At 33.7% G+C, this 17,973-nt stretch overlaps 1 protein-coding gene and 1 long non-coding RNA gene across 4 annotated transcripts in view; one reads left to right on the forward strand and one right to left on the reverse strand.

Moving 5' to 3' along the window:
* The window catches only part of LOC132735094 (uncharacterized), a 55,359-nt gene extending 38,654 nt beyond the window's left edge, over positions 1–16,705 (reverse strand). Inside the window, exon 1 of the long non-coding RNA XR_009626406.1 lies at positions 16,515–16,705. This is a non-coding gene — a long non-coding RNA (uncharacterized LOC132735094). The remainder of the gene's footprint in view (positions 1–16,514) is intronic.
* The window catches only part of LOC132735092 (syntaxin-binding protein 5-like), a 119,603-nt gene that overhangs the window by 76,236 nt on the left and 25,394 nt on the right, over positions 1–17,973 (forward strand). For all 3 annotated transcript variants that reach the window (XM_060721996.1, XM_060721995.1, XM_060721994.1), the window contains 4 exons: positions 951–1,099; positions 1,499–1,587; positions 3,114–3,241; positions 6,647–7,598. In XM_060721996.1, the coding sequence (XP_060577979.1) occupies positions 951–1,099; positions 1,499–1,587; positions 3,114–3,241; positions 6,647–7,598 (1,318 nt within the window). The remainder of the gene's footprint in view (positions 1–950; positions 1,100–1,498; positions 1,588–3,113; positions 3,242–6,646; positions 7,599–17,973) is intronic.

Below are 17,973 nucleotides of genomic sequence, written 5' to 3' on the forward strand. Positions count from 1 at the left end.
CGTAAATTATATGAAGCTTTAATTTTAGATCAGCAAGCTGTGAAAGGTTAAAGGAGCTCAGTCAGCAGTTGTTTTTTTGTGGTTCTTTTGGATTGTTTAGAAAGCTTCTACTTTTTAACAATGCAGACAATCTTTGTACATTTGAGGGAAAATTCTGGGTGCTACGACTTTTTTGTGTTAAGGGGATAATGCATGATTTTAAGTGTTTGATATAGATGTGTATTTTCAGGAGAGGGAGTGTAATTATCCCCTAACAGTATGATAAAATGATACTACAGCTAGGGCCATACAAATCTTATGTCCATATTTTATGGGATAAATATTTGAGTTTTATAAGATATCTACTAAATTGATAAATAATGTGATAGATAATTGTGTTGAAAAAACAATGAAAATAATCTGCTCCAAATGCCCTACGAGAATCATTGTTGATTAGTTTAAGAAAAAAGGTAAAGTTGGTAATGCTTGTACTCTAGGAAACAGAATTTCTCAATGATAATTGATCTTGGACATTGAGTCGAAAAGTTACTTGGCTCAGGATTAGTTGTTGGTTATTTGTGGAGAAATTGGTTAATACTGGTAAGTTTTCCAGGAAAGCCAGTTTAACGTATACCGAAAGCCAAGATATGACCAAAAATATGTTAAAATCAGCGTTCAAAATAAACTATACAGTGAAGAGCTGCATAAACTACCTAAGTAAAGGGAATGAATTTAAGAAAATGCTATGCTGAATGTGGAAGGGCTCTTTATGCTAAGTGAATCCTTGAGGAAAAAGAATGAAGAAAATGTGATACCTTAAGTAAAGAGCTGTATGAATTTAGTATAGCAAATGTAATGGTGAAAATGCTATCCATATAAGAATTCATTGTTAACCAAAAGGAGGAGGTGGTGTGTGGAAATGGCGATAAGATTTATAATTTTAGTATGATCATACTTTGTCATTTTTACAGCCAGAGCAGATAACAGCATTACGGGTGAGAAGTGGGGCACGGAAATGGGGGGCAGGGTACCAGCCAGATATTGTGTGCCTGTTGACCTGGATGGACAGTGAGCACCCGGGCAATATAACTAGTATATCCATCAATTCTTCATATGGTCTGTAAGTATTGGTCATATAACATGACACAAGTTATGTTACTAGAGCTTTATAACTTATAGTATGACAGTCAAGTTTAGTAAGGTTTTTTATACATAATCATTAATTGTATACATTTAAAAATACCTCAACTACCATTTACCAAACTAGTATAATGGGCTGATCATGAAAAAGTAGTTTATGTGATTTACATAGGTCCCCTGCCTCTCTCGTGTTGTACTGTAATTCAAATACTGTTAAGCATGTGCTAAACACAGCTATAGTGATATTCTCATGTAGGTTTGAAAAAAATCAACTTTATTATCTGACATACAGCACTAAATATCTATCTTACAGTGTGATTGTATAGGTGGGAAAAGTTGACAAGTATGGAATTGAAAATTTTCTTATTCTTTGTTTTAGGTTAGCATTTGGAAATGAATCAGGCCTGGCAATAGTAGATATCATTCAGAAAACGTGTCTGCTCAACCTTGGAACACCTGACTTGTATGGTACGACAGATATAGCTTTCCGCTTCTATAAATAGATTCTGCAATAGTCTCCACCAATCAAATTCTTTTATATATTCTCCTTGCATACAAACAAAATGGAATTTATTGAATGTCATTGATATACGACTGATATGAAAGAATTTTATCCAATCAAAACCACTCTTAGTACTTGCATCTGTGCATGTATACTTCCAATTATAAGCATTGATACTTCATGTATACAAATTAAACTGACACTTTATTCCTGAACTCTGATTCGCTTCCTGGAATTATCAGAAATCTGACAATTACAAAAATGAGAGCAACTGTAGTGGGTGGGGTTGGAATTCAACTGGGTGGGTGATCATGTGACATTTGTTTTACATTTACATTAGGTCATGGCTAATGGCTGTACCTGTGACTATTTTAAAATGTTTATATGGTAACATTGTGTCACAAAGTTCTGGCACAGCAGTTAGTGGTGACCCAATGGTATCGTTAACATATGTCATGTGATCATCAATCCTGTATATAGTGAATCAAGTTTTAGATAGTATTGTCACTGTAAATTGACGATGATTACCTAAAGTAGCATCTTTTTATATGGTGAACGGGTCAAATTAGTACAAAGTAGAGCTACACATTTAACTATGATGAACTAGTCTCAACTATGTTGAATTAGTCTAGTAATATAACAGTGTACCAAATTTAATCTGAGTAAAATGATTTAGAACTTAAATAGAACAGTTGACTTTCAAACAAACAAGTTAGTAAGAGTGAGCTGAAATAAAACTTGAGTAAAAAAAGGAGAAAATTGTGCCAAAAATTTTTTCATAGCTTCTTTAAAACTGTATATGATAATAAATTATAAGCTTACAAAAGCTATGCAATAAAATGCTTGAAAAAAGAGATGATGCCTTTGTTAATAAGATATATTTGCATATGCTTTCTTAATAAATTGCAAGTCATATGGGCGAAAGAGTTTTATTCAGTAAAATATTTATCATATCATTAACTGGAGTATAAAATGCTTAGGCACTGCTAAGCTTTTGTTGCTTAGTGTCTGCCCCAGCTGTTTAACTTTAAACACAACAAACAAAAATCAAGTTACAAACTTCCAGCAGATAACCATTATTAGGAAAACACAATTGTATTATTAGTATAAACTTTGTTATGCATAAATGTTGAAATTTGGATATAAAAGGAGATCTATTTCAGAATCTTGCTTAAATTACCTTACATATGAATACCCATTTTACCGAAATTTCTGTTATCCTGAACATTTATTACTGTTAAGCCAATAATTATAGCCTCGGTTTTTCCTCAGTTGGATTAAAACTTTAGTTCCGGTAAGTTAAGTTCCAGTCAGTTTATTCCCGGTAAATTACATGCTTCCATCTTTTCCATTACAAATACCTCCGGTTCTTGCTTTATTATACCTGAAACTAATTTTACCTTTACACCCATATCAACTGTTGGTACAGTGTTTGAACAGAGGGATTTGGTGCTGTGAAATATTTCTGTTATCTTCATATTGACCCCTATAGGTTCAATGGACCCCTATCAGAGGGCTCCACGCTCACCGAGGGGCAAGAAGCCTATGCAGCCCCAGCCTCTAGATGGGAGTAACCCTGCACTGAATGATGAAGGGGCAAGGTCACCAACTAGTGATCAAGTATGTATTTTTACCTTTGTACAAAATTGTTTTGGAAAGTTGTTTGACCATGCAAAGTCAGAATTTGTCAATGGTTTCGAGTTTCTGGGGGGGGGAAATATAGTGAACAAAAAATTTAATGTTGCTAAAATATTACACAGTAAACCATGCTAATTTTCAGTAGAAATATTGGCTTAATTCTGGTCAATACCAGTTAATTCTTTCATTTTTTGTGCAAAAACAAAATTACTGTTACAGTTACAGTTATATCCAACTGAAGTTCTGAAAGTTGGGTTTTTTCAAAAACAACAAATATAACAAGAAATGTAAATCTCATTTCACATTTGTAAAATGTTACACTCAGAAACTATTGATGAATATTGACTAAAACATTGTTAAAACTGATATGTTGAATTTAGAAGGAAATGTTATATTTTTATGAATTTGGTATAGAATTTTGAATATTGGTTATACATTGGTACTGTTCACAGTTATGTTAAATGAACATGGTGTGTCAGTGTATAGTCAGTGTAAAATTTAGTATCTGACTTGTGAAAGATCTTGACATTAGGTTAATTTATGTCAGCTAGCTTACGGAACGTCGGTGGTTCTACTCAGGTGCCCGTTCGTGCCTGAAATAATGCACGGAAGGGCACCTGAGGTCTTCCTCCACCAGTAAAGCTGGAACATCACAATATGACCAAAAAGTACCAGTAGATGCCATAGATTTTGGAAAGAGGATCAAAAATAGCAGTTAATTATACTTATCAAAATAATGAAATTTCTTGCTCAAGGAAAGTTCTTTCTTATAAATATATATTTTAAAGTTGTAGCCTTGTTACAACACATATGATCATCATCATCACATCATTGTGAATATAGACTCATTAACATTTAGGTTTAGCCAGTATTACTATAAGGTGAAGTAAGCTTAAAATTTTTTCATGTTTAGGTTTAGGTGAATATTTCATAATTTGGTAATGAAAGATATCAAAACCTAGACAGGGCCTTTTTACCTTCTATAACAGGGGCCGGTATAGGACTGCTTCCCCAAAGAAAATTTCTTTAAAATCATCCCAAAAATTGAATTTACATCAAGTTTTTTCTTCCCCTTTTGCAAATATACTGTGTAATTTTCCCCCAAAATTAAGGGCTGGGCTGCTTCCCCAACCTGTGAAAAAAGCCCTGCAAGAGAATGATGTCATATTTTAGTTAAATTGATATCATATTTCAATGAAAGAATGAGGGTTATAACTATCATATTTCACCAAAGAGTCAATATTAATGATTCAAATGAAAGAGCCAAATTTAAGCTCTAAAAATGTCAAATTTAGGTGAAAAAATGTCATGTTTAGGAAGACAGTGTCATAATTGGGGTGAGAATGTCATATGTACAACATACAAAAAAGAGTTGTGTAGGTTAGAAAAATATTAGTCATATATTAGTGAAGTTTGTGATCAAGGAACACTTATAATCTGCTATATATCTTAAATGGACTTTACTATCTTTCAATATGGAGCAAACCATTTATCATTTTTAGGGGGGAAAAATCAAAATATGTAGTAACTAAATAGCAAACAGTGCAGACCATGATTAGACAGCAGGGATTTTCATCTGCTCTGGTTGCATGGCTAGAAAATTTTGCTGCTGGCAGGCTAATTAAGAGTTTAAAACATATAGCAATTTTTATTTTTTTTTTCATTTCGAAAATGTCAACCCAAGCATGTTCTGTCACAATGTTGTATTGCAAATGTCTTTGCTTTGTTTATTGTTTATAGTTAACCTTTAGTCCTAGAAATAAAAGAGCATAAATATCATAAAATATCACCTAAAAGTAGGGTTTGAAGTTGACAAAAAAAAAGGTCACAAGACCTAGACATAAATCAGTATCAGTATTAACTATGAAGATAATATAACAAAATCTAGAAGTAATGAAAGAACAAGAAAATAAAAAAGATACAAGTATGAATAAGTATGAATAGGCTTAAAACTATTTTGTTTGATTTTGAAGAAAAAGAAAAATCACAAACTTATTTTTAAATTCAATTTAACCTAACTAAGCAGGATAAAATTTATTATAAGACTTATTGTCATATGATATCAAATGAGGCTTGACACAACTTAATATTAAAATAGTCAATATTCCTAGTCAAAATGTTGTATTTCATTGTTGTATTTGTTATTTATATTTAGTTTTTCTCTTGTTTGGATAAAAAATGACTTTTTAGCTCACCTGTCACAAAGTGACATGGTGAGCTTTTGTGATCACTTTTCGTCCGTCCGTATGTTAACTTTTTCTTTAAAACAACATCTCTTCATAAACCGCTGAGCCAATTTCATCCAAACTTCACAGGAATGTTCCTTTGGTAATCAACTTTAAAATTGTTCAAAGAATTTAATTCCAAGCAGAACTCTGGTTGCCATGGCAACCGAAAGAAAAAACTTAAAATATCTTCTTTTAAAAAACCGTAAGAGCTAGAGCTTAAATATTTGGCATGAAACATCATCTAGTCAGTGTCTACCCAGTTTGTTCAAATAAATGCCCTGGGGTCAAAATTGGCCCCGCCCCGGGGGGTCATTGATTTTCCTTATTTGTATATAGTAAAAACTTAAAAAATCTTCTTTAAAAAACCCAAATAGCTAGAGCTTAGCTATTAAGCATGAAACATCTTCTAGTGGGTGTCTACCAAGTTTGTTCAAATAAAAGCCCTGGGGTCAAAATTGGCCCTGCCCCAGGGGGTCATTGTTTTTCCCTTTATGTATATAGTAAAAACTTAAAAAATCTTCTTTTAAAAAACCTTTAGAGCTAGAGCTAAGATATTTAGCATGAAACATCTTCTAATAGGTGGCTAGTGCCCTGGGGTTAAAATTGGCCCCGCCCCTAGGGATCATTGATTTTCCTTATATGTATATAGTAAAAACTTAAAAAATCTTCTTTTAAAAAGCTGAAAGAGCTAGAATTTAGATATTAAGCATGAATTATCTTCTAGTGAGTGTCTACCAAGTTTGTTCAAATAAAAGCCCTGGGGACAAAATTGGCCCGCCAAGAGGGGGGGGGGGGTCATTCTTTTTCCCTTAATGTGTATAGTAAAAACTTAAAAAGTCTTCTTAGAGCTAGAACTTAAATATTTATCATGAAACATCTTCAAATGGGTGTCTAGAAAGTTTGTTCAAATAAAAGCCCCTGGGTAAAAATTGGCCCTGCCCCAGGGGCCTATATACAGGTGAGCGATTTCAGGGCCATCATGGCCCTCTTGTTTAATTAACCCATTTGATAAAGTTCTTTCTTTCTATATTTCAACAAAATTGTCCCATTCAATCAATGCTTGTTGTTAAAAATATTCTTTGCTTTTTGTCCAGACATGTTACTCATTGTGGTTTTATTTTATTTTATTTTTAGTTTTGTTTTCTTCTCCTGCTTTCAGCCCACCTCTCCTGATGTCTTAAGCCCGGTAGCGCCTCCACGAAAAAGGCGCACAAGCAAACAATTGCATATTACAAATGAAGCAAAACATGACAGTGGACCTAACACTGCCCCACCTTCTGGCACCCGTTTTGATTACAATAATCTATCATTATCAAGTCAGTATTATTCTGACAGCTCTAACGTGACAAGTCCAACAGACTTATCTCCAGGTGTTGTCGTCATTCCTCCTACACCTCTTGTATTACGAAAAGATGTAGAATCTGAGAATCACATAGAAGGCAAAAATATGGAGGTTTTGTCACCTGTTATCAAAAAAGCTATGACTGTAAGAACTTCCTCTTTACCATTAGTGCCTGCAACTGATAATGAGACAAGCAACATTTCTGAAAGGAAAAAGTGTAAATCTCATGAAGATATCCTCAAAGCAGAGAAAAATGTTGTTGAATTTAAAGCAGAATCTCCTCAAGTGAAAATCATAGACTCTGATACTGAATCCAAACATCATCTTGGTCATAAATACTCAATAAAGAAATTTAAGCAAAGGTTCCGACATGGTAAAAAGCATGATAAAAATGGAGAAAGGCGCCGAAAACATTCCAGTGAAAATGAGAGTGATATTCCTTCGGAAGCTGAGAGTTATAGTTACGAGGATGCAGCAAGTCAGGGAAGTAGGTCTGAGAATGAAGACTCTATATTGACCGATGATGATGGTATTGCTGGTGGAGATGATGCAATGATTGAAAAGAAAAATGGTTTCTTTAGAAGGATGAGTGTAAAAATGAAACAGTTAGTGCTTAGACATGATGAGGATGAAGAAACTGAACTGGAGAAGAAAGTTAAAAAGAGAGAAGAACAAATTGTACTAGTGAATGATTTAACAGAGGATAATAGCAACTCAAAACCATTGTTTAATAAAATGACCGTGAGAGATTTGGTGAACGGTTCCCATGGTAGGTTTATGAGCTGCCTGTTTCCTAGCTTTCTTTGTCTGTTTAGTGCTGCATGCTCTGATTTTAGTGACTCATTTTCAAGGTCAAGAAAATTCTGTTTTTTGGCCTCATTATCACTTGATAAAAGATTTATTTTGTAAATCTACAGAAGGTTTGAAACTGTTGACTTTCAAAAAAATTTCGACCCTGAAACTGAGTGACTTTGCTGTGCATAATGTTACTTATATTGCTTGCAATAAATTGGTTAACAGATCAGTTTTTGTATATAATCTGTAATCTTCTATATTCTTTTTGTATGTTTTGTACATTATTTATTTTTGTAGTGAATGTATCTAGTTATTGTGTTACCAAGTTATCATTAATATATTGTGTTGGTGTTATTCAAGGTGTAGTTGTACCTCCATTAATATTAACTTTAATTTTTTAGATTTTTGCTTTATATAATGTTTTGTTTTACATTCTCTCATACTTTTGTTTGCCATGCGTATGTCTAAGGTTTATTCATATTTGAGTGGATATGTGTACATCCTAGTGTAAATGTACAAATATATATTTGATGGATGAAGGGCATGGATCTGTTTTACCAGGGGTTGTTATAAGTTTAATTAAAAAAATAAATACCATCCTGACTTTGTTCATGCCACAAATCTGTAATGGTAAAAGTATATGCATCATTCTCATAATTTTTTTCATTTTAGATTATTTTATACTTTAATATTGGTGAGATGTTAAGTACAAATTTATAGCAAAAACATTATATTCTCTCTCATTTGTTAAGGATATTCCTGACAAATTGATTAACACAGGACATGATTCGTCCATTTCTTTCTTTTGCAGGGATATAATGTGTAACTGACCTACTGCCGAAAGAGAAATGATTAATTTCTTCTTCCATAATATTTCACAGTATATTTGTTTTGATACTGTATATTAAACATTTTATTCCACCATCATATTTTTAGGGTATTTGCCAGCGATATAACAAGACTGACATTTCACTCTAACCATACCATTTTCAGGGTATTAATATTACCTAATATTAATATTTTCCAGGGCATTAATATGACCAAATATTAACATTTTCAGGGTATTGGTTTTGAGAAATACTATGATATACTACTAAATTATTTTCAGGGTATTGGTTTATGCAAGTGACATGATATTAAACGTTTTATTTTATCGTACTATTTTCAGGGTAAGGCATGCCAGTGCAGCAGGGTGTGTTCGATAAGTGTGTTTACATGTATCAACACCCACGTAACTCACTGTGGTAATGTTGTCTATATAGTTTAGATTGACTTGTTACATTTAGTTTCAAAACACTCACATGCCATAAAGAAATTTTCTATAAAGTTACCTCTGGGATTATTTGTCCCTCTGTGATTGTTATCAATGAAGTAAGGTATTGTTTAGGAATATGTTTGGATGGTTAACCTAAGAAGTATATGTAATGATCATGTAACCCAATTAGCAGTCATTTCAATTTTGAATGAAATTATTAAAGTTGATATAATATTTGTATGTTTATTGATTCTGACTTTTATAAGAAGTATTTGGTTTTTATATAAGAATTCTCAGATTTTATTAACAAACGGTGGAATTCTGACAGTTAGTTTTGAATTTCCCTTCAACTGAAGCTTTGAATAAAATTTTATTGATAGGGTCATTTAATTTATTGTTAACTTGTATTTAATTCATGTTGCCCCAGAAAAAAAATCCAGCATTAAAAAGTGTAGGTTTCTTGTTAAAGAAATACCATTCTCAAGACATGTGAGTGTCCAATTTTATGTACCCTTCGAGCAAACTATGAACACATGCATGTTTCAGAATTGCTCTTAGGTGATATAAAAGTTTATTTCTTTTATTTGCAGATTTTCTGTTAGGGTGGTTTAACTTTTGTCACATGGTGCATGCAGGGCTTACCAGTCATACAGAAAATTTGGACTGAAAAAAAAATGAAATTCTGTATTAAAACTGCCTATGTTCGCAGGCAATTCACTTCTTTTATTGTTTAAATTGAAGAACAATAAATGAAGAAAGTGAAATTATTTTGTAGGCTTGGATTGGGGAAAAAAGAATTTTGATAATATTTTTTTTTTTTTTTTTGCATTTAAGGTGTTTGTTTTTGGTATTTATGATTTTAAAAGGTGTGATGAATATTTCTTTGTGTGCCATTTGAATAGATGTTAAGTAGATAAATTATGTCCAGTTGTTATGATTTCTATTCATTTTGTTTTTTTCAACAAAGGTTTTAGGACTGCTATGGTTTTGTATAGCCCAGATGCATCACTTTTTTTGGCCTAGTCAGATCTTTTAGCACTTGCAGTATATTTCTTTTTGTTGTTGTTATTAATTTATTTGGTGTGTTTTTATCATTTTAAACAGTTATTTTTCAGAAGATTACAGAGTTATACAGACTTTTTGGTTTCCTTATCATTTTGGCCATGTAATAGGGTTTAGTTAAAGTTCTCCTGATTTCGTTTCATTGAAGAGTTATTTGTATGGTTTGTACTGATTTTCACTTGTTTATAGATAAACGGCATTTGCATGAGCCCTACAACTTATAGAGCCCGTGGTGTTAAACAGCCGGGCCCTGAACTGAAACGAAGTCGATCACAAGGTACTCAGCGTAAATTGGTGAAAGTCTCAAATGTGGCGTCCACGGAGGACCCAAACTACAGTGGAGGTGCTGTATTATCATTTAAATGTTGCACCATTCATCGTGCATATATCCCACCCACTTTCTCAAAAGTGTCATTTTGTGATTTTCAGTTTCTTTTATTTTTGCGTCATCTTCAGTTTTTATTTCTGTAAACTCTACCAAGTTGTACTGTACAGTGTCAGTTTTTATTTCTTTTAACTTGTCATGCTGTACAGCTTTATTTTGTTTTTTAATCCTGACTCAATTCATTTTTCAGTATATCAGTCCATTTTTTCTGAACAGTCCGGGAAACTCTACTGTAGAGCAGTATTTTTAATTATATTTCTGTTCACTGTAAAGAATACTACTGTACAGTGACTTATCAACTTTGAAAGTTTACTTTACAGATTTCTGACATAATTTTTTTTGTCCACTTTACAGGTGTTTAGTCACATATAGTATCTTACTGTTCTCTCTCTTTCCTAATCAGATACTTTCTCTCTTTTCTTTTGCTAGATCAGCTTTCTTTTACTTTTCAGTCTTTAGGGCTGTAATGTGTGGTCATCTGAAACTGTCACTTATTTTCTTCTTACTTTCTTTATCAGTCTTCCTTTGATTTTGTGTTGATTCCCATTTTCATGCACCAGAAAAATGATTCAACATTCTGTCTCAGGTTTTTATATCCCCGCACAACGAAGTTGTAAGGGGGGTATACTGGAATCAGCTTGTCCGGACGTCCGTCCGTCTCCCCGTCCAGCCGTCCGTCGGTTTTTCCTTGTCCGCCCAATAACTTAAGATTCCTTTGACCCACAGTCTTCATATTTGGCATGGAGGTTAGTCATGGTAAGTAGATGACCCTTATTGATTTTGAGGTCACTGGGTCAAAGGTCAAGGTCACAGGGGCCTTGACTAAAAAAACTTGTCCGCCCAATAACTTGAGATTCCTTTGACCCACAGTCTTCATATTTGGCATGGAGGTTAGTCATGATTAGTAGATGACCCCTATTGATTTTGAGGTCATTGGGTCAAAGGTCACAGGGGCCTTGACTAAATAAAGCTTATCTGCCCAATAACTTGGGATTTCTTTGACCCACAGTCTTCATATTTGGCATGGAGGTTAGTCATGATTAGTAGATGACCCCTAACGATTTTGAGGTCACTGGGTCAAAGTTCAAGGTCACAGGGGCCTTGACTTAAAAAAGCTTGTCCGCCCAATAACTTGAGATTCCTTTGACCCACAGTCTTCATAATTGGCATGGAGGTTAGTCATGATTAGTATATGACCCCTATTGATTTTGAGGTCACCGGGTCAAGGTCACAGGGGCCTTGACTTAAAAAGCTTTTCCGCTCAATTGATTTAGAATGCTTTGGTCAACAGTCTTCATATTTGGTATTGAGGTTGTTTATGACTAGTAGATGATCCCTATTGATTTTAAGGTGACTGTGTCAAAGGTCAAGGTCACAGGGATTTTTTACTATAATAAGCTTGTCTGCTCAAATGCTTAAGAATACCTGTCCGCAGTGTATTGATTTTGACATTTTCACATTTGAAGTATGTAGAATACATAACTTAGCAATGCACTGGCTTAGAACCTCAGATTTGGCAGGGAGGTTGTCCTTGAGCTCTAAATGGCCACTGTTGATTCTGACAAAGTGGTATGCGGGGGTATTCACACCATGAGAGTGGCAGTTCTAGTTGCACTTAAAGCCTTTTTGTGATGGTTTCTTTATTAGACTGGACATTGATTTAAGATTAACCAGACCTTACACTACTATATTTGTAAAAAATTATTTGATTTTTCCCAGCTGGGGAGATTGTTTAAGATTGTTTAAGTTAAAACTTAACTCTGCAGAATTTATGTAATGTCAACTCGCTCTGCTTTGACTTTGTCACTGCTATATTATTATACGGTGTTTCAATACAAAAAAGCTTAAGACAAGTTGTCAATCAGTTTTGTATGTGGCCAGCTCCAAAAAATTTTATTTTGTTTTTTAACCCTGCTGAATTTGTATGATAGACCTTTGAATTTTGAACATTCCATTGTAAATTCAAGGGATCCTGAGTACCAAAAGCATGGAGTCTGAAGACCTCTTTGGCCTCTGGTAACATGGCCGGACCAACTGCATAGGCCTGTCAGTTATAAAAATAACCACTCTGTGTGAATTAATGAAGAAGAATAATCTTACCCAAATTAATCATTGATTTAACCATTAATTTTATGTTGTTTATTTGTTCCTTTAAATTGTGTATTTATTTTCTTATATCTTGTTTTTCTATTTCATTTATTTGGGCATGTTGATTTTGAATATGTTTAGTATAACTTTGTAGAATTAAACAAATTTTATTTTGAATAGAACAGAAAATTTATAAGAAAAGAAGATACCGACTTCTGGAAATGCATTATTTATTCATATATCCTATAGTTTTGCTATGAAATAAGTAATAATAAAAAAAAGTTTTTTATATAACAATTTGAGATATATGTAGTTTTTGTATTGATTTATTATAAAACCTTTCCTTTTAATTTAATTGCAGTGTTATAGGGATTGATATGTTAACAAGTTTTGTAAAACTTGGGGTTTTTATTTTTTTCTTTTTTTAGCTCACCTGTCACAAAGTGACAGGGTGAGCTTTTGTGATCGCTTTTCGTCCGGCGTACGCCCGTCTGTCCGTAAACTTTTACTTTAAATGACATCTCCTCATAAACCACTAAGCCAATTTCATCCAAATTTCACAGGAATGTTCCTTTGGTGGTCACCTTTAAAAATTGTTCAAAGAATTTAATTCCATACAGAACTCTGGTTGCCATGGCAACCGAAAGAAAAAACTTTAAATATCTTCTTTTAAAAAATCCTAAGAGCTAGAGCTTAGATATTTGGCATGAAACATCTTCTAGTGAGTGTCTACCAAGTTTGTTCAAATAAAATCCCTGGGGTCAAAATTGGCCCGCCCCAGGGGGTCATTGATTTTCCCTATATGCATATAGTAAAAACTTAAAAATTCTTCTTTTAAAGAACTCAAAGAACTAGAGCTAAGATATTCAGCATGAAACATCTTCTTATTGGTGTCTACCAAGTTTGTTCAAATAAAAGCCCTGGGGTGAAAATTGGCCCCGCCCCGGGGGACATTGATTTTCCTTATATGTGTATAGTAAAAACTTTAAAAAAATTCTTTGAAAAAACCCAAATAGCTAGAGTTTAGATATTAAGCATGAAACATCTTCTAGTGAGTGTCTACAAAGTTTTGCCAAATAAAAGCCCTGGGGTCAAAATTGGCCACCCTCCGGGGGGGTAATTGATTTCCCTTTTTTGCAAATAGTAAAAACTTAAAAAATCTTCTTTGAAAAAACCCAAATAGCTAGAGTTTAGATATTGTTACGAAAACTTCCCTTTTGTGAAAAGTCTTGTTTATTCACTCTTTTCGCTTAAAAGTCAACCATTTCTCTATGCTGGTACAATGAACAAGTCAAGTCCAAGTGAAAGCAGGATTATATTTATTGCAGTAAATCAAAATAATGCATCATTTTATTTTCTATCAACAGTCAAAACCAAAGTAAAATTCTTAACAACAACAAATACATTTCTTCAATTACTAACTCAAAAACTAACCAACTCAACTCAACAAACTCCAACTCAAAACTCCTCAAAAACCCACCCAGCTAGAAAAGTTCCCAGCTTATATACCCTTCTGTTTGCGCAGCTAGGGTGGTGTGCAAAAGTAGACTGTCGCGCGACCCACTTGCGCTAACCAGTTTGGCACACAACTCATTGCGCGACCTGAATGTTGCGCAACCTATTAAAAGTGCTGACAATGCCTTAACAATGTTCAAATTGGCCTGCAACTAGTTCAGGTATACAGACTGTTGTACAATACAAACATAAGTACAAAAATACATAATAGTTATATAAATTTACATGTTAACACTCAATAGCATAATTATTATCTGTCCAATAATGCAACTTAATAGTGCAAAATATACTTGTATTAATAAAGATATATGTACTATATATGGCTTATAAGACCAATACACTTACTACTGATTGACATTTCTATAAACTTATAATACTGACTGATAATTCGTTAAACAACAGAAATATAATCTCTCCAGCTTTACAACATACAGCTCAACATTTGAACCAAGTAACCTGTACATAGATAAAGCAGTAAGGAATCCCATTCATAAAATCTGATATGACCAAAATATGCTTTGTTAACAACAATTGAGATGCTGAAGGGCTAAAAATAACTTAAACCTTGTACTTTTAGACTGCGCAACCTCTTATTGCGCGACCTCTCCATATTTGGAACTAGCATGCATGGGAAAGCTGATTCTGCGCGACCTTTCCTATTGCGCGACCTTAAGTGTCGCGTGACCTTTGTCTGCGCGACCTTTCCAAATTTGGAATGAGGTATGCTCATAATCTAAAAATAACTGAGCTGTGCCAATATTCTGTCAATTGTTTTACAACAAAAGATGAGTAAAAGTTAACATAAACATTTTAACCAGCTTAGAAATGTTGTCCAGATATACCATCCTAAAAGAATACTCTTTTAGTAACAGACAAGTTTCAAATTTCACAACAATATTAAGCATGAAACATCTTCTAGTAAGTGTCTACAAAGTTTGTTCAAATAAAAGCCCTGGGGTCAAAACTGCCCCCGCCCCAGGGGTGTCATTGTTTTTAACTATATGTGTATAGTAAAAACTTAAAAATCTTCTTTTAAAAAACCCAATATGCTAGAGCTTAGATGTTTAGCATAAAATATCTTCTTATGGGTGTCTACCAAGTTTGTTCAAATAAAAGCCCTCGGGTGAAAATTGGCCCTGGGGGGGGGGGGAGGAAGGGGGGGCGAGAGATCATTGTTTTTCATTATATGTGTGTAGTAAAAACTTAACATTGTGAAACATCTTCTAATGAGTGTCTTCAAAGTTTGTTCAAATAAAAGCCCTTGGGTTTAAACTGGCCCCGCTCTGGGGGCCTATATACAGGTGAGCAACCTCAGGGCCATCATGGCCCTCTTGTTTTCAATTTCTCAATACTACAAAAAAAAATTCCACCAACTAGGCATTCATTTGCACAGTCAGGTGAAAGTTGTTAATCAGCAAGGACAGACCATTTATTAATGCATTGCAATACACTTGAAATATTGTATGAAGTTGCATTAGTGGTTTTCCTCCATGATAAAAACTAGAAAGTATAAACTTGAATGAATATACATTTGAAAAACACAAAGAGATAGAAAGTCATCATCTGAAGAATATTATTGAAATGTATTTTAAAAGTATAATAAAAAGTTACATAATAGTGCAAAGAATCTGGCAAGATGGCTTGTATGTAAGATATGCAATCAAGAAATATTAAAATTGTACTAGTTTGTAGGACTTTGTATATAGGAGATAATTTAATTTCTGCAGTTGTAATTTTGCAGTTTTCATCATTGTTATTTTTGTTTTGTAAAATAAAATAATCAATTTTTAGCTCGACTTTTCTATGAAAAGGGGAGCTATCCTACTCGCCCCGGCGTCGGCGTTGGCGTCACACCTTGGTTAAGTTTTTCGTACCACCCCACTTTATTTCAGAAGAAGTATTACAAGTATGGCTTTGAAACTTACCATACTTGTTCACCATCATAACCTCCATCTACAGACAAGAGTACATAACTCTGTCAAGGTTTTTGACAGAATTATGGCCCTTTTTTGACTTAGAAAGTGTATTGAGCTTGGTTAAGTTTTTTGTACCACCTCACTTTATTTCAAAACCATTGGAGGTATTGCTTTGAAACTGACCATACTTGTTTACCATCACGACCTTCATCAACAGACAAGAGGACATAACTCTGTCAAGGTTTTTGACAGAATTATGCCCCTTTTTGACTTAGAAAATACATTGAATATGGGTAAAATCCACTTATTGCCTTAACCCTTTGAGATATTGCTTTGAAACTTTTAATGCTATTTCACATCATTACCCCCATCTGTACGCAAGAGAAGGTAACTCTGTCAAGGATTTGTTTTAAAAATTAAGGCCTTTTATCGACTTAGAATCTTGGTTAAGTTTTTAGTACCAGTCCACTTTTTGACTGAACTGTTTGAGATATTAATTTGAAAGTTGGAATACTTGTTTACAATCATGATTCCCAAACATGTCCAGGAGAAGGTAATTCTGTCAAAGATTTTATTTGAATTATGGCCCTTAACTGTCAATGTTTTGTATTATAGGCAAGCACTAAAAAACTTAAAAAATCTAAAAAAATTCATTCCTATCCACTGAACCTGCAGTGTTCAAGGGTATCACACAATTCAGTAAAATAATTCTTCACTAAATATCTTAATGCTCATGGCCATTGTTCACTTTAAAAATACAGAGATTCTTGTATTGCCTTTTACTGCAAAAACTTTTTTTATTGGCAAGCAATAAAAAAGTCGAGCGCGCTGTCTTACGGACAGCTCTTGTTGTTTCGTAAAATAAATAATCGGGTTTTTTACTAAGAAGGTAATAAAATTATGTAAATTAAGTAAAGTATTAAGATGAAAAATGTGATGTAATTGTTTGGGAGAGTGGTTTGTATAATTATATTTTTATATGTGAGTAATTATACGATAACCGTCTTGTTTGTTTTCGATATGTAGTGGTGTACCTAAAACCAGATTCAAGTGCCTCTGGTAAGTTTATGGTCATGTTGAATCATTCCGTGCTTTAAGTCGATTTTTTCCGCATTGTCAGAGTTGGTTTTATTTCTTTCACCAGATTCTTGAAAATAAAGAAAAAAGATACAAATACATCTTGAATATGATAAAGAAAAAACCTCCTTCATTTAATGAAGACATGTTAATGGTTTATAAGAAATTAAAAAACTCATTTGAATTCAGGTTCTGTTTTGGATCAAGTTTTGTCTAGTGTTATCACTTAGTATTTATTACCTGTTAAATTTGGTGTAATACAATTAATTTTTTTCACAGAATTGAGTTGGTTTTTGTGCCCCCACGTAAGTGGCGGGCATTTAGATTTACCCTTGTCCGTCCGTCTGTCAGTCCGTCCTTCCTTCCGTCCGTCCTTCCGTCCGTCCGTTCACTTTTGTGTCGCACGTAACTCAAAAAGTATTTGACCTAGAGTCATGAAACTTTACAGGAATGTTGATCAGCATGTGTAGTTGTGCACCTGGGTATTTTCGTCTGGATATTTTTAGTATTTTCAGAGTTATTGCCCTTGACTTAGTTAAATTTTGCAATTTTGAACTTGTGTCGCATGTAACTCAAAAAGTATTTGACCTAGAGTCATGAATCTTTACAGGAATGTTGATCAGCATGTGTAGTTGTGCACCTGGGTATTTTCGTCTGGATATTTTAAGTATTTTCAGAGTTATTGCCCTTGACTTAGTAAAATTTTGCAATTTTCAACTTGTGTCGCATGTAACTCAAAAGTATTTGACCTAGAGTCATGAAACTTTACAGGAATGTTGATCAGCATGTGTAGTTGTGCACCTGGGTATTTTCGTTTGGAAATTTTCATTATTTTCAGAGTTATTGCCCTTGACTTAGTAAAATTTTGCAATTTTCAACTTGTGTCGCATGTAACTCAAAAAGTATTTGACCTACAGTCATGAAACTTTACAGGAATGTTGATCAGCATGTGTAGTTGTGCACCTGGGTATTTTCTTCTGGATATATTTAGTATTTTCAGAGTTATTGCCCTTGACTTAGTAAAATTTTGCAATTTTGAACTTGTGTCGCA

Source organism: Ruditapes philippinarum, unplaced genomic scaffold (genome assembly GCF_026571515.1).
Source record: "Ruditapes philippinarum isolate M1 unplaced genomic scaffold, ASM2657151v2 ctg497_1_1_1_1, whole genome shotgun sequence".
Lineage (NCBI taxonomy): Eukaryota > Metazoa > Mollusca > Bivalvia > Venerida > Veneridae > Ruditapes > Ruditapes philippinarum.